The sequence below is a fragment of the Cryptomeria japonica genome, chromosome 9 (genome assembly GCF_030272615.1).
Source record: "Cryptomeria japonica chromosome 9, Sugi_1.0, whole genome shotgun sequence".
Classification (NCBI taxonomy): domain Eukaryota; kingdom Viridiplantae; phylum Streptophyta; class Pinopsida; order Cupressales; family Cupressaceae; genus Cryptomeria; species Cryptomeria japonica.
Window position 1 is genome coordinate 546,324,868 of NC_081413.1, and position 26,838 is coordinate 546,351,705.

Below are 26,838 nucleotides of genomic sequence, written 5' to 3' on the forward strand. Positions count from 1 at the left end.
GCCATCAGTTGGAAATCTGGAACAATTGATGCCTACTCATATGGCGGCAAAGGTAAGGAATTCAAAAATTGAAGAATCCGCGCATTTAAATGTAAGTTCCGCCATTCCTGATAAGAAAGCTGCAATTTTGCCGAAGCAGGGTGGAATAGAAAAGCATTACAGAGGGGTGCGGAGGCGTCCATGGGGGAAATTTGCAGCGGAAATAAGGGATTCGACGAGGCAAGGGACGAGGCTTTGGCTGGGCACATTCTCGACTGCAGAAGCGGTAGCCATGGCGTACGACAAAGCTGCTTTCAAAATGAGGGGGCCTCGCACATTCCTCAACTTTCCAGTTGAAATTGTGTCCAGGGCACTGGCGCATGACCTCAATAAGGGAACCACCGTCTCTCACGTCAGTTCTGTAACATTCCATGATATTTTGTGTAGAAAAAGAGCATCTTTGGAAGAGGAGCAGCAGCCACAGATGAAAATATTCAAAACCCAACCACAAATTTGGACTTGTGATGGCGTTGGTGATGATATTTTGGGCTCATTCGAATTGGAGGGAACAGATTTGGGTACGGATTATTGGGAAGAATTGCTTCTTTCTGCTCAGGCTAACGAATCCCTGAGCTTGTTAAATCCGCTAATGGCTATTCCGCTAGGATGTATCAATGTATAAGCTGGCTTCACACTTCATAAATATATCAATATGTAAGCTATCTTCAGACACTATACTTTTTTAGATTGGTGCAGTCTGGAGACTGAATGGCCATTTTCAAATAATCTTCGTGTTAGAGATGGATTATTGTAAATCTTTATAAATATATCAAAATTAATTTCAAAACTACTCATTTCATATTGATAATAGAGTCTTTTTTATCATGTCTTTGTCAATGGATAAAATAATCTACCTAAATACATTATAAATTATAATATTATATATGTATTATAATAGCATATACCTAGATACATAGCATAACATCCCTCCTTAACATGTTTTTCCCTTGAAAAATGAGAAGAAGAAAGATAGCATGATTGTCACCAGTTATTACAGAATGAATTTTACTTGATGGTGCTTAGATCCCATCTTTGAGCCATATTTTGTTGCACTCCTTTTATTGCATCCATTATCATAATAAACCCTCCTTTGCTTCCATTAGTATCCATTAGTATCTAGAAGCAAAGTATCTATTACTTTTATGATACCACTAATTATTGTAATTATTTATTTGTTTCAAGTTCTATAGTGATTGGCTATTTGATTCTCTATACTATCAGTCCTCCATGATGATTTCTTTTATGATTCTTACCTCTTAAAAGATGACAATGCCCACCTATATATTTCTTATTCTTCGTTTTTGCCACTTGTTTTATCAACTCTTGAATAGAATTACATGTCTCCTATTTTTTCTTAATATCTTGTTGTTCTTTCTTTTTCTTTAATTCATTAATGCAACCTTCATGAGATTCCTTATCTTTCTTTTCCTTGACTTTCCTTTGGACTTCTTTATGTGTTATATCCTTCGATATAATTGTTTCCCTTCCATGCCAAAGATTCATGAACTTCTTTTGCATATTAATTTTTGTTGTTCTAATAGATTCTACCCAAAGATAACTAAAACAATATCTAATTCATCCATATCCAAAGCTTGAAAGTTTAAATGCAAAGCATATTTATCTATAGAAATAATTAAATCTATAAAAAGAATTGTACTTAATATTTGATGTTTCTTGATGTTGTTTACTTGTGTATTTTCTTGGCTAAGTTCACATTGAAGAACTTATGCTTGTAAGTTTTTATAGACAAAAAAAAATTACTTTAAATGTGTCCATTAAATTGAAGGATTGTTCCTTAGAGGGAACTACATGTACCTATTTCATCACCTCCTCCTCCTCCTCCTCCTCCTAGCTCCTCTCCTTTTCCATTTTATTTTTCTTCCTCCTCCTTTTTCTTCATTTTTCATCTTCTTCCTATTCTTCTTCATTTTCTTCTTCTTCTTTATCTCATTTTCTTAAGAAAGCTTGTCCTAGTTCATTCAATGAAGAAATGCTCTCAAACATTGGTATAATCCATAGCTAGCTTCACCACAAGTAAAGACAACAAAAACCATATTTTACTATGAGATATTTTATATTTATTCTACCATTCCACTACATCTTTATTTCCATCAAAACTAAGAACCCCTATTGAAACTAGGGAATAATAAAAATATTTTAAAAAATATTACCATTCTATCAAAAATACTTGACCCAAATTTGATCTTACCTATTCACAATATAATTGACCTTAAATTTAAAAATAAAATTAAGTTATCTCTAATAAATTTTGACCTTAATATAAAAAAATTCCTTCATTTACATCTTAAAAAGAAAATTTAGAAAATCCTCAAAATTAAAATAACTCATTTAATATTGATGATTAAAACTTTTTTTAAACTATAGATTCCTTATCCAATCTTCTAACTTCATAAAAAATATTTCAAAAAACTTCTAATTATTTGATAATATTGATACAATTAGATAGGAAGTTAATAATTTATTAAAATTTTAACAAAATGCCTTAAATACAAGATATTTCCACTTGACTTTTAAATATGATATCTATATTAGTTAGACTTTACAAATATTTATTTTATTTTATTTATATTAAAAACAAAGTAAATAATATAAATTAAAAATTAGTAAATATGTTTTTTTATGTGTTTATCTAAAAAATGTGGAGTTATTTACTTAAGGGTTCTTTTATTTTAGCTTATAAATATTTATTTCATTTTATCTATATTCTAAATAATATTTTTGCAAATAAAAACAAAATGAACATAGAAAAATAAATAAAACTTGTATAAATATCTTAAATATATCTATATAAAATATCAATTTCAAACTATTTTATTTAATTAAAAATTAAATTTGTTTCTATTATGACAATATGTATATTGTGAGAGAGAGAGAGAGGGGGAGATTTATTTTATTTTTTACGTAGAGTTTGATGCCTCTAGACAATTATATTTTATTAAAGCTAAAAAATGTATTTTTAAATTTAAGCAATTTTTTGTATTTAATAAAATTATTTTTATAAATAGATATAATTTTTGTTTTTTTAATAAAAAATGAATTAAAATTAAAAAAAAATAATTAAAATAAACTAAAAATTATGTTGAAATTTTTTAGGTTAAAAGTAAAGTACTAAGAGGTGTTCATTTTATTAAAAAGGAGACAATATTTTATTAAAAACCCATTGATTTAATATTTTGAAAAACAAACAAAAAAAACAATTTAATAAAAATAACTCAATCAATTATCTCATAAATTATTATAATATTTTTTTTCCTACTCCATAAAATCAAAAACTACTGAACCGTCTCCCTCTCATGAATTATATTGTTAACTTCAAAAGATCAAAACATTATTTTGATATTGTTGTATTCTTATATTTAATGTTTGATAATTCTTATCTTTGTTTGCTCTTCTTTAATGATACATATATTTACCATTGACTTCACTCCTGTATTTCTAATATAAAACCTTCTATTGCTATATTTATACGAATGACCTTCCGTAAGCACAGAAATGGAGGTGAGAAAACGTTGGAAGGGTTATCCTTGGGTTATCTTTCTTTAATCGATTACGCCATCGTTTATCTCTTGTGTATTTTTGGTATTACTTTATCATTGCCAACTATTGCCTACCATTAGAGAAATTTTTTATTTTTTAATTGATCAAGGTTGGTGAGGTTGACTTAGTGTGAGTTCTTTAATAGAATTCAACACCGTAATTTAGCTCACCAAACTGATAAGAACCCCCCTAGCAATTTGAAAAAAAAAAAATTATTATTTTTTAAAAAATTCTTAGTTAAAAAGTTCTTATGTTACTGCTTTAGTCTTAATCAACTGTTTGTTGGTTCTTCATAAACTTTCAAAATAGGAGAACTAATTGTTATTCTTTTGTTTTTTCTTCTTTATATTAGGGGAAGAACACCAATAGATAATATAGTTCTAATAACCGTCACCTTATTGTCATGTTGACCCCCCAATAGCCGTCATAGTGAAAACACCATTAATAAATGTGTTTTGTACCAATAGCGGATCATTTTTTTAAATTAATTGGCTCATGCACAAGTATTGGAACATTTGTCCCATTTGTGTACCACTATTGGAACATTTGTGCACCACTATTGGGACATTTGTCAAAGAGTACTAGCGATTTTGAGTTGACGGTTAGTGGAACATCTTTAGTTAAGTATCAGGCGACACTTTGAAATGTGTACTTTTTGACCTTTGTGTGCATAATTGATTCCATGGTGTGCATCGTTACTACCTAGAAGCCAGATTAATAGCTATAAGCAAAATCCGATGTACTGTTTAGGATCTGTGGGTGCGTGGAGTTAGCTATGATGGCTACTGGTGCTCTTCCCCTATGTTTTAGTAATGTATATTGAATATGAATAAACATTGCATAAGTGATATCTTTGCACTTATTTAGTTATATTGGTCTAGAAAAGAACAAATAGAAAATAAAGAATGTTAGGGTTTTAATATTGATTATTTTTATCTAATATACAAACTCTGATTGCCTTAATTTAATTTCTTATATTTCACTACAAATCACTCATTTGTACTTTTGACCACATTATTGGGGTTCCCATTGACTTAAGGCTAAGTGAAACCCCTTTCTTTGTAATGGAGTCATTTTCTTCCTTCCTTCAAATAAAAGACCTTAGCTCCTCTTCTAAAAACACTCCACATGGATTGAACATAGTAGTCACAGAATTAGGCTCTACTTAGACAATTCCCATGTGAATCAAAGGAAGACCATTCCATTTTTTATAAATGAACTAATCTAAACTACTAAAATAAAGGATGGAGAATAGCATTTATTAAGGGATTGGGTAAATACAATATTTCATGTAAGTTTAAGTATCTAAAACATGCAGAAATAGTCTTGGGTAAATATTATATCTCATAATAAAATTTAAACTTAAAATTTGAAACTTAATGAATAGATATATGATCTGTTAGTAATGTTGAATGGTTATAAATAAGTTAACTAAAGATCAAGTTTTATTGAATGCAAGGCCTCAACATCTTAAATAATGAAAGACCCCAATCTTTTATAAATTGAGACTTCATTAAATTTAGAATATACTGCGCTAATAACCTTAATAAAAATCCAAGACCATCCCAATTTTAATCTAAAATTAAATCGTGAAAAATAAGTACTCAAATCTAATTAAAAACAAACAAAATGTCAACTCTATTCCTAATATTAAAATGAACCAAAATATTATCTATAAAGAATAGATATCGAAAACTCCGACAGATAAAATCACGTTTTGATCCTCGTGGTCGAAATCTTTCGTGTTTCCACAAATTCTAAGTAAAACTACTTCACGTGTAACGTACCACATTAATGAGGTATCTGCAAATCTTCATTATTGAGAAAAAAGTTACCTTATTGTCGTGGTAATATTGAACTTTTATAGAAAAGCTAACTATAAGTTGCATTCCCATTATTTAGTTAGATAATATCAGCAATTCAGTTTTTTGAATATTTGAAGGAAAAATGTGTTTTTCTTTTACAATGGTAAGTAACGCCATTTCTACGTGATAAATCAAATCTTCATAACATATGCAGGCAAAATTATGAAGTTTAAATTTCAATCCATTTTTATTTTAAGGGGTAATTTTAATTTTAATTTTAATGTTCAGGTTTATCAATAAGTTTTATTTTTATTAGTTGAATATAATTGATGTTGGGAGTGCATAGAATACCAACATCTTTTTCACTTCTGCATGTTCTTTATTCTCATCCTATGATGGATCACTGAGTGTGATCCAAAATGTTGATACAAAAAATTCACACACAATCTCATCCTAAAACAGTTGATTATTATCTCATGATTTGTGGAAACTTGATGTCCGTTAATAATACTAACTGATATAATATATGTTCAATAAAAATTTCAAATTTTAATGTTTGATTTATCAAAAAAAATTTTAATTAATCAATTAATATAAAAAAAAGCTAAAATCGTGTCTTAGCAACTTATGTCTCAGCAAAAGAAGTATCAACTGATATGCCCAAATATTAACATAGATCATATACCTATATAAGATGGCAAAACAAGTTCATAAATGATATAGTCTTCCATTAAAAAAAATATCATATAAGTAGAGGTTTTAGAGGTTTTAGGATGCACAAACCGTAAAATATGAGATCTGGAACGTTAAAAACCCTAAAAATAAATAGCCTGAACTTTGTTTGTTACTTTGAATGCCAAACAACGTGTTGGTTGTTCCATATTAACCATCTGGAAAGTTAACGATGTGAAAATGAGATCACAAACATTCAATCGTGGTTATTCAGACCTGAAAGCACCGATATCTAAGGAACAGGAAAGTTGACTCTTCCTTCATTCTCCACATTTTAGATAACGTGTTCACTGTTCGAAGTAACGAATTCTATCGTAATCTCAAACTAATAAATTAGGGTTTCTACAAACGTCAACGATCATATTTAATCACAATAAATTCTTACAAGCGCTCGGTTGGAATTCATCCGCGTCAAGCAACGAATTTCCTTCCATTACTTATCTCCTCATCTCCTTAAAATACCTGAACTCATATGCCAACTTCTCGTCAATTGTGTTGTCAGCGCTTTCCTGGTCTGATAGAAGAAATACCTACTCTAAAATAGCTCAAGATCGGTGTTTTTAGGGTTTGAAACAAAGTGGAAAGCTACTCAAAAACAGCTCAAGATCGCTATTTTAGGGTTTGGAAGAAAGGAGAAAGCGTAGCAGATAACGATGGGTGGCGGTGGCTTTGGAGGGATGCAATCAGCTTCTTGCGAAGCTGAAGACAAAGATGGGCTTCTGGAGAACATATGGATTCGATTTCTTGCGGGGGTCTCTGAAAGATCCTGCATAACCTCAGATGGGCAAACTCGGGCTACAGACCTTGCAGAGGAGGAAGGAGTAATCATCAGCTCTTTTAAAGAAAATCAAATCTCTGTGAAAGGAAACAGGGGAAATCAGATTGAGTTGCCATTACAGCAGCAATCAGAATTTAATTATGGTGGATTGTCATCAGTAGAAGATTTCGAAACCCTCCCTTACCTTGAAGAACAGAGTAGATTGCCATCAGTTGGAAACATGCCTATTCCCATGGCGGCTAAGGTAAGAACCTGTTCTCCAATTGAAGAATCTGAGCATTTAAATGTGAGTGCCGCCATTCCTGATAAGAAAGCTGGGATTTTGCCGAAACAGGGGGGAATAGAAAAGCGTTACAGAGGGGTTCGGAGGCGTCCATGGGGGAAATTTGCAGCGGAAATAAGGGATTCGACGAGGCGAGGCACGAGGCTTTGGCTGGGCACATTCTCAACTGCAGAAGCGGCAGCCATGGCGTACGACAAAGCTGCTTTCAAAATGAGGGGGCCTCGCACATTCCTCAACTTTCCAGTTGAAGTTGTGTGTAGGGCATTGGCGCATGACCTCAATTCGGGAACAACCGTCTCTCACCCCAGTTCTGATATTTTGTGCAGAAAAAGAGGATCTTTGGAAGAGGAGCAGCAGCCACAGATGAAACGATTCAAAAGCCAGCCGCAAATTTGGACTTGTGATGGCGTTGCTGATGATATTTTCGGCTCATTCGAATTGGAGACAGACATGAGTACGGATTATTGGGAGGAATTGCTTCTTTCTGCTGAAACTAACGAACCCCAGGCCTTGTTAAATCCACTAATGACTATCCCACTAGGATGTATCAATGCATAACCTATTTTCATACATCATAATTTTTGTATTAAATTATTGTAAATCTTTATAGATATATGAAAATTAATTTCAAGATAATTGGTTTGTTTTGATTAAAATTAACCAAATAATAGTAGAATCTTTTTTATCATAAAAAAAAGAAGAGAAAGCTAGTCGTTAATTCATTTATCATAGTTTTTGTTTACCTTTGTCAATAATTTGGATTTGTTACTATCCAAATAATTATTTTAGCATATTGACATCTTCATCCACCTAAATACATTACAATATCATCACATATTAGCATTGACTTTAATACATTATAATATCATATCCCTTGATACATAATATAACATGTTTTTTCCTTGAAACATGAGAAGAAGAAAAAATGTATGATTGTCACCAATTACTACAAATATGATTCCATGACTAATCATCCAACCATCCTTAGTTGATCCTTGCCATGGATTTTACTTGATGGTGTTTGGATCTCATCCTTCAGCCATATTTTGTTGCACTCACTTATTACATCCCTTGTCATAGTAAGCCCTCCTTTGCTTCCATTAATATCTATTACTGATTTGGCTATTTGATTCTCTATACTATCAGTCCTCCATCATGATTTCCTCCATGACTCTTACCTCTTATAATGATTTCAATTCCCTACCTATATATTTCACCCTTTGTTATCACTCAAACATACTCTAATTTTTCCCCTTTGGTCATGTGTTTTACCAAATCTTGAATATATTTACATGTCTCATCTTTTATCTTAATACCTTGCTCTTCCATTTATTTTTTATCCAATTCACTAGATCAATCTTCATGAGATTCATGATCTTTCTCTTCCCTGACTTTCTTTTGAACTTCATTATGTATAATGTTCAATGATACAAGTGTTTCCCTTTTATACCAAAGATTCGTGAACTTCTTTTGCATATTTATTATTCTAATAGATTTTACTCAAGGATAACCAAGGACAATATTTGACCCATCCATGTTCAAAGCATGAAAGGTTAAATGCAAAACATGTTTTCCATAGATATATTTAAATCTACCAAAACAATTGTACTTAATATTTGATATTTGTTGATGTTGTTTACATGTACATGTATCTTCTTGGCTAATTTTACATGGGTGAAATAATACTTGTTGCAAGAGTTTATATAGACAATAAAAATTTACTTTTGAATACATCCACTAAATCAAAGGATTCAATCTTCCTTCCTTTGAGAGAAATTGCATGTAGCGATGTCACTACCTCCTTATTCTCCTCCTCCTCCTCCTCCTTTTCCTTCTCTGTCTAAGTCCTCTCCTTTTCCATCTTCTTTTTCTTCTTCTTCCTTCTCCCCTTCTTCATTTTTCTTCTTGATCTTGCTTTTCCTCATTTTCTTCTTCATCTTTTTCTTTTGTATTCCATTTGTGAAAGAAAGTGTGTTCTAGTTCATCCAATGAATAAAATCCTCAAAAATTGATGTAACCATCACTTCAAAAATCATATTTTACTATGAAATATTTTATATTTATGCTGCCATTCCAATACATCTCTATTTCCATCAAAATTAGGAACTTCTAAGAGTATAAGGAAAATAATTTTAAAAGAGTACTATTTTATCAATTATTGTTGATCCAAATTTGATCTAACTTATTAATAATATAGTTGGCCTCAAATTAGAAAATAAAATTAAAATGAGATACAATCCTAGTTTCATTTCTTATAATGTTAAGATCTTACATTCAATAAAACTTGATCTTTAATAAACTTATTAAGAACTACTCAAAATTAAAAAAATCCATTGACTTAATATTTTTTTTTAAAAACTAAACTTTTTTTTTTTTAATACAAATAACTAAATCAATTGTCTGTTAAATTATTATACTATTTTTTCCACCTCTGTTAAAAAGAAAACTAAACTCAGCCAACTGTCATAAATTATCCTTATATCAAGACCTCCTTTTCTATCGTTGTGCGCATTTGATAATGTTTATCTTTGCTTGCTCAGCTGGATTTGTGAGGGATATTTTTATATTGCACATCAAACACATGGCCTTCCAACTGGAATATTATGTTAAATATTATGCTCCATTCTTTCAACCAAAGCAACCTACAAATAATCTTTTTATCTGCTGTCACATAACAGAAACTAATTCTCATTTAATAGAGACAAAATTCCAATGCCAGGGTGCGTCTATGTCGTGAAAACAGTATTATTCTCTGGAAATGGAATAAAACTATGCAAGCTCAGATCATCTGATGTTATTTAACAGAAAACAATCGATGACATTGAAGAATCCTGATAATGCCAGGGCACATCTAAGCTGTGAAAATCTTGTAAGAATTGTATATAAACAACAACGAGAGTCCATTGCGATCTTTAATAATACATATATTTTATATTGACTTGACTCTTGTAATTCCATGGTTATATTTATATGAATGCCTTTGCGTAAGCACAGATAGTATCGAATTGTTTCAAGTATAAATGGAAGTTATCCTGGTTCTAAAACAGATTTTTCGTACAGTGTGATAGCCACGTGTTAGTCAATCGCAATCGTTTATTGCAAAATCGGCAGTGTAAAACACACAACTAATATGTGTGTTAGTCAATCCATACTACCATTTTGAACCAGAATAGACACATCATATCTTTGGTTAATCGATTACACCATTGTTGTCTAGTGTATTTTTCATATTACTAAATCATTGCCCACCATTAAAGACTTCTTTTATTGATCAAGGTTCGTGAGAATTCATGTGCTATAATGTAGTTGAAGTAATGCCTATGTTGGATCTGTCCCTGCATTTATTCATGTGCTCGTGGTCGAAATCTTTCTTGTTTTCACAAATTCCAAGTAAAAATATATAAAACCAATTCACGTGTAACATACCATATTCATCAAGGATCTGCGAATCTTCATTATTCAGAAAAAATTCCCTCAGTGTCCGCAGTTGAAGAACCTGGTAGGTCAGCGAAAAGTAGATACTAATATTCAAGTTTAATGGAAAACCTAAATGTCGGTTGCATTCCCAATATTGAAGTATTGTATTTGACAAACATTGATAGTATATAAAAATAAAATATGTATAAAACTAGAAATTCAAAGGTTTTAGGCTTGAAAACATAATTCAGAGACCGTAGAATATGAGATCTGGACTGTTGAAAACCTAGAAAATAAACAGGCGTGCACATTGTTTGTTACTTTGAACGTCAAACAACATGTGAGTTGTTCCAGATTAACCATCTAGAAAGTTCAGGATGTGAAAATGAGATCACAGAATAATTTTTTTACAGGAAGATTTTGACTTTACATCGAATCGTGGTTATCCAGACCACCGATAACTAAGATATAGGAAATTGGGTTCTTCATTCTCCACATTTTTTATAACGTGTTCAGAGTTCGAAGTAACTAACGACTTAATAAATTAGGGTTTCTACAAACTTCAACCATTATATTTTATCACAATAAATTCTTGCAAGCGGTCGGTTGGAATTCATCCGCGTCAGTTATTTGCTCTGCAAGCAACCAATTTTCTTCCATTACTTATCTCCTCATCTCCTTAAAATACCTGGACTCATATGCCAACTGCTCGTCAATTGTGTTGTCAGCGCTTTCCTCATCTCATAGAAGAAACACCTACTCAAAAACAGCTCAAGATCGGTGTTTTAGGGTTTGAATTAAAGTAGGAAGCTTAGCAGATAACAATGGGTGGCGGTGGCTTTGGAGGCATGCAATCAGCTACTTGCGAAGCTGAAGGAAAAGACGGGCTTCTGGAGAACATATGGATTCGATTTCTCGCCGGGGGCTCTGAAAAATCCTGTATAACCTCAGAAGGGCAAACTCCCGCTTCAGAGCTTGCAGAGGGGGAGGGAGTAATCATCAGCTATTTTAAACTAAATCAAATCTCTGTGCAAAGAAACAGGGGAGACCAGATGAAATTGCCATTACAGCAGCAGCCAGAATTCAATTATTGTGGATTCTCATCAGTAGAAGATGTTGAAAGCCTCTTATACCTTGAAGAACAGAGTGGATTGCCATCAGTTGGAAATCTGGAACAATTGTTGCCTATTCCTATTGCGGCTAAGGTAAGGACTCACTCTCAAATTGAAGAATCCGAGCATTTAAATGCGAGTTCCGCCATTCCTGATAAGAAAGCTGCAATTTTGCCGAAGCAGGGTAGAATAGAAAAGCATTACAGAGGGGTGCGGAGGCGTCCGTGGGGGAAATTTGCAGCGGAAATAAGGGATTCGACAAGGCAAGGGACGAGGCTTTGGCTGGGGACATTCTCTACTGCAGAAGCGGCAGCCATGGCGTACGACAAAGCTGCTTTCAAAATGAGGGGTCCTCAAACATTCCTCAACTTTCCAGTTGAAATTGTGTCTAGGGCATTGGCGCATGACCTCAATTCGGGAACCACCGTCTCTCACCCCACTTCTGCAAGTTTCCATGATATTCTATGCAGAAAAAGGGCTTCTTTGGAAGATGAGCAGCAACCACAGATGAAGCGATCCAAAACCCAGCGGCAAATGTGGACTTGTAATGGCGTTGGTGATGATATTTTGGGCTCATTCGATTTGGAGGGAACAGATTTGGGCACAAATTATTGGGAGGAATTGCTTCTTTCAGCTGAAAATAACGAATCCCTGAGCTTGTTAAATCCGCTAATGGCTATCCCATGAGAATGTACCAATGTATAAGCTATTGTCAGACACCAAAACTTTTATATTGGTGTAGTTTGAGAATGGATAATCATTTCCATTAAATATTCATATCAGTCATGGATTTCACATCATGGTGCTTGGATCCCATTTTGAGCCATATTTTGTTTTATTATTCATTCTATGCCAAAGATTCATAAGCTTGTTTTTTCATATTAATGTTTATTATTCCAATAGATTCTATCCAAAGATAACTAAGAACAATATTGAATGCATCCTTATCAAAAGCATGAAAGTTTAAATGCAAAATATATTTTTTTATAGAAATATTTAAATCTATTTTTAAAAAAAATTTACTTGATATTTTATATATTTCTTGATGTTGTTTACTTGTATACATATCTTTTTGGTTAATTTCATATTGATAAAATTATACTTTTGCAAAAGTTTATATAGACAATAAAAATTTACTTTTGAATACATTCATTAAATTGAAGGGTTGAATTGCTCTTCCTTAACAATAAACTGCTTGTACATATGTCATCACCTCCTTATTTTTCTTCTCCTCCTCCTTCTAAGTCCTTTCCTTTTCTATCTTCTTTTTCTTCTTCTTCCTCCTTATTTTCTTCTTCCTTGTGCTCCCATTTACCTAAGAAAGCTTGTTCTAATTCATCTAATGAAAAAATATCCTCAAACATTGATATAATCCATCACTTAACTTCACCGATTAAAGACAAAAAAAAAACTATATCTTACTATAAAGATATTTTATATTTATATAAACATTAACAATAGTCCATTACAAACATTTTATATTGGCTTCACTCTTGTATTTTTCTAATATCTTTTGTGCTTTTTTAGTTATATTGGTTTAAAAAAAACAAATAGAAAGTAAAGAATTTCAGTGTTTTTATATTGATTATTTTATCTTGTATAGAGATTTTCGTTGCACTCGATTCATCTTATAATATTTCACATATTTCACTACAAGTTACTCCTTTGTACTTTTGACCTTATTATTGGGCTTATCATTGACTTAGGGCTAAGTGCAACCCCTTGTTTTTGTAATGGAATCATCTTCATCCTTTCTTCAAATAAAAGAACTTTACTTCTCTCCTAAAAACACTCAACATGGTTTGAACATGGTAGCCATGGAAGTAGGCTCCACTTAGACAATTCCAATGTGAATCGAAGGAAGGCCATTGATAGACAAATTGATCTAGGAAGTAACAATAGAGGTAAGGATTTTCAATGGCATCTTCATTGTGAGATCTTGCACATTGTTGTGGAATACAAATAAGGAACACATTTTTTATAAATGGGCTAATCTAAAATAGAGGATGGAGAATAGAATTTATTAAGGGATTGGGCAGATATTATGTTTCATGCATATTTAAGTATCGAAAACATGCCTAAGTGGTATGAGGTAAATATTATATCTCTAAAACATGCATAACTAGTCCTCTAATATGGCATTGGGATCTTTTTAGATAAAGATGTTATTTTCAAGCCTTAAATTTTGAGTTTTCTCACTCAAGATACCCAATGTGAAAGTAAAAAATTATCTTCCTTAAAGCTTGCATTCCATCCATTTTCTAGGAAAAATAAAAGATAACTATAAATTATTTAGTTCAAAAGAAAAGAAAAATCCTATTTTGGTTTCATTTTTCTTTTTTGCCAATTCATTGAAAAATTCTCATGTATATTTCTATAAATCCATTTAAAATTATTATTTGCATTTTCTTTCTATAATTTTATTTTTTTATGAATAAATATGTCAACATTCTATTAATTGGAAAATTTAATACACATTAAAAAAAGATAGATAAATATTTTAATTTCATTTTTTATCTTTAAAATAAATAAATAAATATTAGAAAAATATAAACATGTTAAAATAATAGAAAATATAAACATTGAATTACTGTTTTTCAATATTTAGCCATAGTAAAAAAAGGGTAAATTTGAAACTAAACAAAATCTATATGGACAAGGCTAAACCTAGAATAAAATGATGCCTAAAACATTAGAAAAAGGGGGCTCTTTAGTTTGGAAAACTCCAACATGTCATTCAAGAAATAGCATTATTAGAATCCTAATATGATTTTATAGTTAAGTATCAAAGACAAATGGTATACTACAAGGGATTAGATATATTACATTGATGTGACAAAAAGGAATCTTAATAAACTTTAAATTGAAATCATTTAAGATTCAAATTACAAGTTTTATGGTTAGATAATTTGATCTTAGAGAAAAAAAGATGAAAATAAATTTAAATAGAGATTTTTTAATATTTTTAATGCATTATTAATAAAATACTAAAATGAATAAATTGCATCCTATTTTGTTATAAAGCCAATATCCTTATTATACTACTTTAAATATAAAAAACAATCCAATATAAATTTATCTATGAAATGAATACGAAACAAATTCTCATTAATCGAGTTAAGACATTTGATAGATATCTCATTAATAAGAATTCATGTGCTATGTTGGATCCATCATGTTCTTTTTTACTCGTGGTCGAAATATATCTTATTGTTTTCACAAATTCCAAGGAAAAATATATAAAACCACTTCACGTGTAACATACCAGACTAATGAGGTATCTGCGAATGTTCATTTTACAGAAAAAAGTTCGCTTATCGTCCGCAGTTGAAGAGGGTGGTAGGTCAGCGAAAAGGAGATACATATCATAAGTGGTGACTTCTATCGTACTCCCAAAATAATAAATTAGGGTTTCAACAAACTTCAACGATCATATTTAATCACAATAAATACTTATAAGCGCTCGGTTGGAATTCATCCGCGTCAGAGTTATTTGCTCTGCAAGCAACGGATTTCCTTCCAATACTTGGGCTCGTATGCCAACTGTTCGTCAGTTGTGTTTTCAGCGCTTTCCTGATCTGATAAAAGAAATACCTACTCTAAAACAGCTCAAGATCGGTGTTTTAGGGTTTGAAACAAAGTAGAAAGCTTAGCAGATAACAATGGGTGGCGGTGGCTTTGGAGGCATGCAATCAGCTGCTTGCGAAACTGAAGAAAAAGACGGGCTTCTGGAGAACATATGGATTCGATTTCTTGCCGGAGGCTCTGAAAGATCCTGTATAACCTCAGATGGGCAAACTCCCGCTTCAGACCTTGCAGAGGAGGAGGGAGTAATCATCAGCTCTTTTAAAGATAATCAAATCTTTGTGGAATGAAACGGGGGAAATCGGATTGAATTGCCATTACAGCAGCAATCAGAATTCAATTATTGTGGTGGATTATCATCAGTAGAAGATGTTGAAAGCCTCCAATACCTTGAAGAACAGAGTAGATTGCCATCAGCTGGAAATCTGGAACAATCGATGCCTATTCCAATGGCGGCTAATGTAAGAACCCGTTCTCAAATAGAAGAATCTAAGCATTTAAATGTGAGTTCCGCCATTCCTGATAAGAAAGCTGGGGTTTTGCCGAAGCAGGGTGGAATAGAAAAGCGTTACAGAGGGGTGCGGAGGCGTCCATGGGGGAAATTTGCAGCGGAAATAAGGGATTCGATGAGGCAAGGGACAAGGCTTTGGCTGGGCACATTTTCTACTGCACAAGCGGCAGCCATGGCGTACGACAAAGCTGCTTTCAAAATGAGGGGGCCTCGCACATTCCTCAACTTTCCAGTTGAAATTGTGTCTAGGGCATTGGCACATGACCTCGGTTCGGGAACCAATTTCTCTCACCCCAGTCCTGCAAATTTCCATGATATTTTGTGCAGAAAAAGAGGATCTTTGCAAGAAGAGCAACAGACACAGATGAAAAGATTCAAAACCCAGCCGCAAATTTGGACTTGTGATGGCTTTGGTGATGATATTTTGGGGTCATTAGAATTGGAGGGAACAGATTTTGGTACGGATTATTGGGAAGAATTGCTTCTTTCTTCTGAAACTAACGAATTCCTGAGCTTGTTAAATCCGGAAATGGCTATCCCCTTAGGATGCACCAATGCATAAGTTAGGGGGTAGATAGTCATTTTTCTTAATATTATTAGAGATGGATTATTGTAAATTGTGCAGAAATTAATTACAAAATATTTCACTTTAATTTAAATAAAATTGCTTAGAGGTTAGTGCGTGGTGTCTTTTTTATCCTAACAAGTAACAAAGGAGAAGACAAAGCTAGTAATTATTGTTATTTGAATGTGTAAATAAAGAATAGTCAAATATTAATCAAATTTATTCAATTTATTTATATGTGTAATCGGATTAAATATTAACATTAAAAAAATATGTTGTGAAGATGTGTCTTTTTTATTTTTTAATATGTTAGAAAATAGAGTATAGTCTAGATGTATACCTCAAAATTTGTAAATTAATTGTAGTTTACTTTATGTAGATTTAATTTGTAGTTTTTAATTTTTTAAAGAATTATGTTAATTAATTTTATTTTTTAATTACTTTTCATAATATACATTTTGTCATATAATTTTCACTCAAAAAAATACTTATAATTTTTTAGAATTAAATCATTAATTTGAATATTTAGAATATAATTTTTTGAAGTTTTTTTATTGAATATATTGTTGACTATTTTATTTTATTTTTATGGAGGACTTTTCATCCGCAAAGTCATTTTAGTTATCTAACAAGGGAACATGATATGGGAGCATGAGCCCTAGACATAAACCTCTTGAGCTAAGAGCCAATTCATTCCACCAAATTCACCCCAGGCACAAATCCATTAGCATCCCTTATAGTGTTAGAGCCTTACACTCAGGAATACCTAATCCTTGGTGGGTCCTTTGAGAACCATTTGACGACATCAACAGACCAAGGCCCCATTGATACTAACAAAAAGTTTAATCATATATTTTGTTATCTCACATTTCTATTAACATATATATTGAAATTAAATTTTTCATTTTCAATTGAAACAAGAACATCCATGTAGAGGGTAGTGTTATTTTTCATATATTTTTCTAATTTTATTTATTTTACATATTGTCTTCAACAAATGTCATTTTTTCACAATGAACACGAATTTATTATAAAATTAAAAATAGACAGCACACTTGCAAAATGCTATTTTCAATTAACTACATTTGATCTCCAAAAGATGAAATGAATTTACTTTTTGTTAGCATTTTGATAACCACAAAAAGAGAATTTATGAGAGGTTTTGATTTAAAACTAAAGAGGTTTTGTCCAAAAGGGTTCAATCTAAGAGGATTTGGTCTAACCCCCTTCAATTGAACTCCCTTAAATGGAACCTCTCTAAACTTAAATTGTGCATTTTTTAAAAGATTTTTAATTTCAAAAAAAATTAAGATGTCTCACAAGTGGGATAAAATTTTATGCTTAAGCCATCTTGAATTAGGAGATATCAAGCTAGTTGAATTTGAGGGGAAGTGTATGTGAGATATTATCAAACTTATATTGAAATGAGTGTTTCTAGGAAATCCATGTCTATTAAAGTGATTAATTAAGGTTAATAAGACACAAACATGCCAAATATTGGAAATGTCATAGATATTTAGAATATGCTCTACTGTAACATGTTATTAAGGAAAACTTTCTTAATTACTGTCTTGGTAGGAAAAATGATCCTCCACTTGAGTCTAGCTAGGACGAATGGGATACTATCAAGCGGTGACAGATATGTTGGAATATATCTATCCCTGTCTATAAAATTAAACATACAAGAGAGAATGTTTCTTGGAATTCGCTCCTTCTAGGGTGGATCAAAATAAATATCAATTGAGCGGCCAAAGGAAATCCTGGGCCGGTTGGCTGTGGGGGAGTGGCGAGGAACCATTTGGGTTTGTTGGTCTCTACGGTGGCGCTCCCTTCGGGCACCCAGACTAACCATTTCATGGAGGCCAGCACCACCTACACAAGACTACACATGGTGATCAAGGAGGGGTTCAGACGAGTCTGGCTGGAAAGTGACTCGCATAACATTGTCAAATGCATTAAGGGATGTACGGTGCCTAGCTGGACTATTTCAAACTTAATCAAGGATTGCTTTGAAATGATTGTCGACCTAGAGGATTTCAAGATCTCGCATGTTTTCGGGGAAGGAAACAAACCGACGGATCATTTGGCCAACTTGGTAGTTGATAACATGGCAATTAAATGGTGGAGAGCAAGGGAACCTTTCCCGAAAACTCTGTGCGACCTGGCAAGAAATGATGTCGAGATCTTCAGCCTTTCCAATGAATTTAATGATGAAATATTATAATGGGATGGGAGCCGTTGGGGTGGTATTTTGAATTATTACCACTTTCAGAAATTCTAGAACTTTTAGTCTACCCTGTTTCTGGTTTTGTTTCCTCCTAGTTTTTCTAGAGTATTGTTCCTCGAGCTACAGAATGGGAGGTGAAAAGAATAGGTTTGAACCCGTGACCTATGATAAGTGGTAGAAGAATAAGGAGGTTTGGGAGGAAATTTTTGACGGTGGGATGGTGCCCTTTTTGGAGAGACTGCATGGTCATTTTGCCATTGTTACGGAAAGCTTTGTCAAAGGTTGGAATAAGGGTGTGCTAACTGCCTTCTGTGTGGAGTTTCAAATTGATGAAACCCTGGTTGCCATTGTTATTGGTCAGGATATGAAAGGCAGGAAATTCTATGGAGACAAGAAGTCGGGTGAGGAGGCTATCGCTTCCTTTTATGATAAGGAAAAGGAACAACAGAAGGTTACAAAAATGGCAGACAGTGGCTATAACAAGAAAGAGTTTATTTCCCTCTGGGCTGATATGGCGGAATTCATCATGAGGTACATCACCTTGGATGGTAGATATGCTAGCATTTTCTCGCATCATTTTACTATCTTAAATCATTTTAGGTATGGTAGAATTATTTCCATCCCCTTCTACTTGGTTTCGTCTTTAGAGAATAGTTTAGTTAAACATTTTGAAAACTAGGATAATCCTATGATTCATGAAGGGCTTATCTTGTTGATTATGGAATACGCCCAAGCTCATGAAGCGAAACCCTCCCCCAAAGACAAAACCCACATTTCTTCCTCTAACCCTGATGTGCAATTTATTTTTGACACGGAGATAGATGAGGATGACAATGGTACTGCCATGGATTGGCGTGACATCAAGGATACAGAGGACCCTGAGTATAGACCAAAGAAAGAACGGGAGCTTATGGTGACCCCTGGAACTAACAGTAGCAGGAAAACCAATCCTTCAAGGTGGGTGACAAGTAAGTTCAAATCTAGCAGTAGGAAAACGCAAAACCTAGAGCCCCCCACTAAAAAAAAAAAAATTAACCAAATCTGGTGGGTCCAAAGTCCTGGACCACGAGATTAGGTTGGACATCGCCATCAATGTGGATATTGGGAAACAGGGGTTTGTGAATAAGGAAAATAAAGGCGAGAAAAAGGAGGAGAAGGTGCTGGGAAACCTGTTTCAGGAGGTTAATAGAAGTCAGGAGAACTATTGGAAGTGGGTGGATAAGGAAATTGGATCCCTGAAAGATGGGATTAAGGGAATTATTGAAACTTTCATGGAATCCCCTAGGCCTAGTAAAACTGAGAAGATCATGAGCATGATCTAGAAGATATCTCGGGATGTTGAAACTATGAATGTCATCCATGAGCGCAAAATTGAGAAGTTGGAAGAGTATGTGATTGATATCAAGGAAAGCCTGAACAATTTAGTGGAAATCAATAGGGAGGCGATGAACAATAATGTTGATGGTTTGGAGAAAATGAATTTCATTGTGGTTGATTATAGAACCAGATACATCGCCAGTGATCCTCCCTTGGGGGAAAAACATAAAAAGAATGCCTCAGAGGGTGGACAAAGTGTTGTTGGTGGGAAGACTAGCTCAGGTCCTTGCACTAGAACCAGGAGTCGGAGCCAGGACTAGGGAACCTCTAAATTCGTCATGGAGGACTTGCAGAAAATTAACAAGAAGATTATTTAGAAAAATATTGAATTGGTGCACTCTCTTAGTTGAGTGCTTTGCCCTGTTTTTTGGCTCTGTTGGTTTTTTTTGGCATTCGGTCTGTGTGGGGTTTGTCCCCTATTTTGCTTAGGTTTTTTAATCTGGTTGGCTGTTGGCCTTGGTTTGTAAAACTCTAGGTTTTAGGTCCCTATAAAACCTGTTTATCTTTATAAAAAACATGATAGTAAATGGCATCAACTCAATATCTCCAGTGGTTTTATCCAACTCATTGACACATAGATTATCAAGTTCATTGCTCTATTCATTAGAAGAAAAAAAGACATTTGTAATATGTGGAACCACTCGAATAATATTTCCAAAATAGTTTTATTCTTGTTCTTTGTCCATAAATATTGATATTTTTCACTAATAGTATTTTTTCTCAATTCAAATTCAAACTAAAAAACTTTTATGATCAAGTCAAAATCCAAATCAATCTCACCTATAGCATCTAACAAAAATACTTATGCATGCTCATCTGATGTCATTATTGCTATATCTCTATTCATATAAATTTCTATTTCATTGAAAATTACATAAAGTAATAAGCCTTCAAAACCACCCCAATGCTAGTAAAAATCACTCTGTTCCCAAGCCCACTCACTAATCTACCAAACTCTAAAAAAAAATTCATCATTTTCCTACATAATTAATGATACTTCACAACTAAAAAAAAATATTGATAATTATGTTAAGCAATAAGCAAGAGAATGATTAAATTCCTAGAAGTTAATTTGAATCCTTTAATTTAGAATCCATAATTTTTCAATAATAATTCGGTATTATGACATGTATAGAATGTGGTTTCATTACTAACAAGCTTATCCACAACTACACTAATGCATTTTGAGATGATGAAACTTGAGCTACATGAAAATTAGCTAGATGATGGACCTAGATCTGATTATAGTTTGGCCTCTAAAAATTGATTCTAGTTTAAAATTACTTTGAGCCATTATGGACCCAAAAAATATATTACACCATGCTTTTGAGTGACTCGCATTTAGGTTGTTGTAAGAAGTGCCTTAAGAAAATTTGTGAGTCCATGATTCCTTATAAATACTAACCTAAAAAGGTTTTAGTTCCATATTTTATTTATTGTCTTAGTTGAAACATTCTCATGTATCTCTTTTATTTCATTTTAAATTATTTTGTCATTTTATTTTTTCGATGAATAAATGTATCAACACTCTGTCAATTAAAAAAGGGATGTAGTTAGTGTTGATAGAAGAAGAGAGAGAAAGAGGGAAAACATATAGAAGGAAAGATGTTGAAAGGGGAGAGTCAAAGGAAGGTAGAAAAATACATAAAAATTTGTATCATTTGTTTAAATTAGTTGTAAAACAAAATAGATTAAATAGATCAAAAACTTATTTACTTAATATTTAAAAAAAAAATTATTAAAAACTGAATTAATAATAATTTGTTTCTAGGCCATAGAAACAAAAATAACTAAACCGTCTCATAAATTATCTATATATAAACCTTATTTTTTTTCTACTGTTGTATTCTTACATTTAATAAATTAACGTGCATTTCATAATGTTTATCTTCGCTCGCTCTGCTGGATTTGTCAACGATATATTTATATTGCATATGAAACACATGCCATTCCAACTGGAATATTATTTTATGCTGCATACTTTCAACCAAAGCAACGGCTAAAAAATCTTTTTATCTACCTCGCCAAAATCTGCTTAAAAAAGCTGAAATAAGAAGAGTCGAGCGCAGATCATCTGCTGTCACATAACAGAAAACAATTTTCATTTAATAGACACAAAAATCAAATTCCAAGGTGCGTCTATGTTGTGAAAACATCATTATTCTCTGGAAATGGAATAAAAGGAGTCAAGCTCAGATCATCTGATGTCACTTAACAGAAAACAAATTGAAGAATCCTCATGATAATGCCAGGGTGCATCTAAGATGTGAAAATCTTATAAGAATTGTATGTAGACAACAAGAGTCCTTTAATGATACATATATTTTATATTTTATCTTAACTATATTTAATGATGTGTATCTCTTGTGATATTTTTGGTATTACTTAATCATTGCCCACCATTAAAGACTCTTTTTTTTAATTGATGAAGGTTGGTGAGGTTACCTGGTTGACTAAGTGTGAGTTCTTTAACAGAATTCAACACGCAATTCAGGTGCCCAAACTGATCATTACCCCAACAATTTGAAAGAAAATTTAGTTTTTGGTTACCTCTTCCTTGACTTCCAGAGTGCTAAAAGTGACTAATTCCTTTTAAATTGCTTATTTCTTATTATAGTGTTTGTAGCTTCTTTCTTATTATAGTGTTTGTAGTAAAAAAAAAGAAACATTGGATAAGTGATATCTTTTGCATTTTTTTTCACATTGATTATTTTTATCTTGTATACAAATTCTTATTATATTTTGTTCATCTTATAATATTTCATTACAAATTAATTATTCATTTGTACTTTCGGTCATACTATTGGGATTATCATTGACTTAGGACTAGGTGCAACCTCTTTCTTTGTGATGGAGTCATCTTTTTCATTTCGTCAAATAAAAGATTTTTGTTTCTCTTCTAAAATACTCAACATGGATTTAACATAATAGCCATGCAATTAGATTTTACTTAGACAATTCTAATGTAAATCAAAGGAAGGTGATTGATATAGACAAATTGATACAGGAAGCAACAATAGAGGTAAGAATTTTCAATGGCATCTCCTTTATGAGATCTTACACATTGTTGTGGAATACAAACAAAGAACACATTTTTTTATCAATTGACTAATCTAAATTGAGAAAATAGAGGATGGAGAATATAATTTATTAAGGGATTGGGTAAATATTCTATTCCATGCATGTTTAAGTATCTAAAACATGCATAAGTGGCATTGAGTAAATATTATATTTCATGCATGTTTAAGTATCTAACATGTATAAGTGGTCCTCCAATATAACAATTGAATTTTTTTAAAATAAAGATGTTATTTTCATGCCCAAAATTTTGAGTTTTCATCTTAAAGATGCTTCTCACTCAAGATACTCAATATGAAAGTAGAATTTCTCTTCCTTAAAACTTGTATTCTATCTATTTCCTAAAAAAAAAGAAAATTATTATCTAATCCAAAATCACTGAAAATAATCACTCATGTCTATTAAGCTATCTAAGGTCTTATAGTCTACTTAAAGACATTTGATAAATATCTCATTTATGAAAATTCATGTGCTATAATATGTAGCTGAAGTAATATTTATTGTCCGCAGTTGAAGGACCTGGTAGGCTATGGAAAACCTAACTGTCAGTTGCATATTCCCATTATTTAAGTATTATATGTTGACAAAAATTGATAATATATTAAAAAATATAAGTATTATATGTTGACAAAAATTGATAATATATTAAAAAATATAAGTATTATATGTTGACAAACATTGATAATATATTAAATATATATGTATAAAACTGGAAATGCAAGTTAGCTTAGAAAAAATAATGCACAGATATGAGATCTGCATTGATAATATATTAAAAATATATGTATAAAACTGGAAATGCAAAGGTTTTAGCTTTGAAAAACTAATGCACGGATATGAGATTTGGACTGTAAAAAACCTATAAGATAAACAGCGTGCACGTTGTTTGTTACTTTGAACGTCAAACATGTGAAAAGTTCAGGATGTGAAAAAGAGATCACAAAATAGTTTTTTTCCAGAAAGATTTTGACTAGACATTCAATCATGGCTATCCAGACCTGAAAGCACCGATAACTAAGGAACGGGAAAGTTGGCTCTTCCTTCCTTCATTCTCCACATTTTAGATAACGTGTGCAGAGTTCGAAGTAACGACTTCTATCGTACTCCCAAAATAATAAATTAGGGTTTCTACAAACTTCAACGATCATTTTTAATCACACTAAATTCATGCAAGCGCTCGGTTGGAATTCATCCGCGTCAGAGTTATTTGCTCTTCAAGCAACGGATTTCCTTCCATTACCTATCTCCTCATCTCCATTAAATACTTAGGCTCGTATGCCAACTATTCGTCAATTGTGCTTTCAGCGCTTTCCTGATCTGATAGAAGAAATACCTACTCAATAACAGCTCAAGATCGGTATTTTAGGGTTTGAAACAAAGTAAAAGCTTAGCAGATAACTATGGATGGCGTTGGCTTTGGAGGCATGCAATCAGCTACTTGCGAAGCTGAAGAAAAAGACGGGCTTCTGGAGAACATATGGATTCGATTTCTTGTCGGAGGCTCTAAGAAATCCTGTATAACCTCTGATGAGCTAACTACGGCTTCAGACCTTGCAGAGGACGAGGGAGTAATCATCAGCTCTTTGAAAGATAATCAAATCTCTGTGGAAAGAAACAGGGGAGAGAAGATTGTATTGCCATTACAGCAGCAGCCAGAATTGAGTTATTATGGATTAGCATCAGTTGGAAATCTGGAACAATCGATGCCTATTCCAATGGCGGCTAATGTAAGAACCCGTTCTCAAATAGTAGAATACAACCATTTCAATGTAAGTGCCGCCATTCCTGATAAGAAAGCTGGGGTTTTGCCGAAGGATGATGGAATAGAAAAGCGTTACAGAGGGGTGCGGAGGCGTCCATGGGGGAAATTTGCAGCGGAAATAAGGGATTCGACGAGGCGAGGCACGAGGCTTTGGCTGGGCACATTCTCTACTGCAGAAGCGGCAGCCATGGCGTACGACAAAGCTGCTTTCAGAATGAGGGGGCCTCGCACATTCCTCAACTTTCCAGTTGAAATTGTGTGTAGGGCATTGGCGCATGACCTCAATTCGGAAACCGCCAACTCTCACACCAGTTCTCCAGCTTTCCATGATATTTTTTGCAGAAAAAGGGGGTCTTTGGAAGAGGAGCAGCAGTCACAGATGAAAAGATTCAAAACCCAGCCACAAATTTGGACTTTTGATGCCGTTGGTGGTGATATTTTGGGCTCCTTCGAATTGGAGGGAACAGATTTGGGTACGGATTATTGGGAAGAACTGCTTCTTTCAGCCGAGACTAACGAATTCCTGAGCTTGTTAAATCCGGAAATGGCGATCCCCGTAGGACGCACCAATGCATAAATTAGGGGGTGGATTGCCATTTCTGTTAAATCCCAATATTAGAGATGGGTTACTGTAATCGTTATAGATCTGCAGATATTAATTTCAAAATGAATTAATTTATTTTGTGCTGATTAAAATTATTTAGATGCTAGTAGAGTGGTTTTTATCATAATTACTAATAAAAGATAATTCTTGTTATCTTGTAATTATAGTTATTTGAATGTGTAAATTAAAAATAATTAAATATTTGATTTTTATTTTTCTTTTAGAGGGCATCTATCTTTAATATCATTACCAATCTTATAGATATTTTCAGTTTTCTATGTTCTATATAAAAGTTTATCAACAATCATGGCATTCCAATGGGTGGTTTGCAATGGAACTTTTTTTTGCCTCTGCAACAACGAATCTTGTTGAGCAGAAGAGAACAGATGCCAATAGGCAGCAAAGGGTAAACTTTTGTGGGGATCAATGATCTCGTGCCCAGAAGGAGCAGAGTGCACTTTTCTTAGGAACCCAAGGATCCAATGGTTAAAAACACAAAATAAGGGTTTCAAATGGTATGATCAACAGAGGAAGCAAAGGTTAGAGGGTTTTAAGGGGAAGAGAGAGAGTAAGAAAGGAGATGTGGTGGACTATCATGGCAAGAGAAATATATTGGCTTGGTCTCCCCGAGCTACAGGGGAAAAAAAAAACAATTGGAAAAATGGAAGAGAAAGGAAAACGGAGCTTTGGAATGCACTCAAAACAACAGATTGTTTGATTCCAAAATGACCATAGGAATAATGCTTGACTTTTTGGGTATCCCAGGGAAGCGAAGATGTGGACTAGAAATGGACAAAGATTTGTGATCTAAGGTGATCCAATTAGGGTTTTTAAAAAGGAAAATAGAAGGGGGGGTGGGATGCAGAGAATGCAACATGGAATGAAAGGAATATGGAAGAAAAAAAGCCTTGGTAGTAAACTCTTTGTAATGTCATCAAAGTTAATGGCCTCGATAGTTAATCGTTTGAAGGATGGAAAATGGTGTGGGGATGATGGAAATAAGCTAGAGATAATGGAATGGTGGAGGAAGGCTTAACTAAGAAAGGTATGCATTCGTCCTTTATAGAATGTCTTTCTTTCTCCTAGAATGCATAGATATGGATTTGAAATTGGAAATCCTCTATGGGAGGCTAAGTTTTTTTTAGAGGGTCTATCTTCCACAAAACAAATTGGATCCCAAATTTTGACCTGTTTGAATATAGGATAAATAAGACAGTTAAGTGGCTTAGTTTGGTAGGATTACTAGCAAAATACTAGAGTAGGGAGGCCATAACATAGATTGGTGATTCCCTTGGTTCCTCCCTAGTAGTTGAGAAAGATTTCTTGATTGGCAAATCAGGGGATGTTGCAAATATTCATATGTAAATAGATCTAGATGTAGGAATCTATAAGGAACTATAAATTA

General features: G+C 33.0%; 4 protein-coding genes across 4 annotated transcripts; all 4 read left to right on the forward strand.

Annotated features, from left to right (window-relative positions):
- The first annotated feature begins 6,659 nt into the window (after nucleotides 1–6,659).
- On the forward strand, nucleotides 6,660–7,753 carry LOC131061040 (ethylene-responsive transcription factor 15-like). The gene has a single exon (XM_057994546.1). The coding sequence runs from the start codon at nucleotides 6,788–6,790 to the stop codon at nucleotides 7,751–7,753; it is 966 nt and encodes a 321-aa protein (XP_057850529.1). The 5' UTR covers nucleotides 6,660–6,787.
- A 3,683-nt stretch (nucleotides 7,754–11,436) lies between these two features.
- LOC131061039 (ethylene-responsive transcription factor 2-like) lies at nucleotides 11,437–12,411 on the forward strand. Its single transcript, XM_057994545.1, has one exon. It carries the CDS (start codon nucleotides 11,437–11,439, stop codon nucleotides 12,409–12,411), a length of 975 nt encoding a protein of 324 aa, XP_057850528.1.
- Nucleotides 12,412–15,386: 2,975 nt separating this feature from the next.
- Nucleotides 15,387–16,382, forward strand: LOC131061038 (ethylene-responsive transcription factor 15-like). Its single transcript, XM_057994544.1, has 2 exons — nucleotides 15,387–15,554; nucleotides 15,636–16,382. The coding sequence occupies exons 1-2, from the start codon at nucleotides 15,387–15,389 to the stop codon at nucleotides 16,380–16,382; spliced, it is 915 nt and encodes a 304-aa protein (XP_057850527.1).
- Nucleotides 16,383–24,744: 8,362 nt separating this feature from the next.
- Nucleotides 24,745–25,475, forward strand: LOC131061055 (ethylene-response factor C3-like). The gene has a single exon (XM_057994556.2). The coding sequence runs from the start codon at nucleotides 24,771–24,773 to the stop codon at nucleotides 25,404–25,406; it is 636 nt and encodes a 211-aa protein (XP_057850539.2). The 5' UTR covers nucleotides 24,745–24,770; the 3' UTR covers nucleotides 25,407–25,475.
- The last annotated feature ends 1,363 nt before the right edge of the window (nucleotides 25,476–26,838 follow it).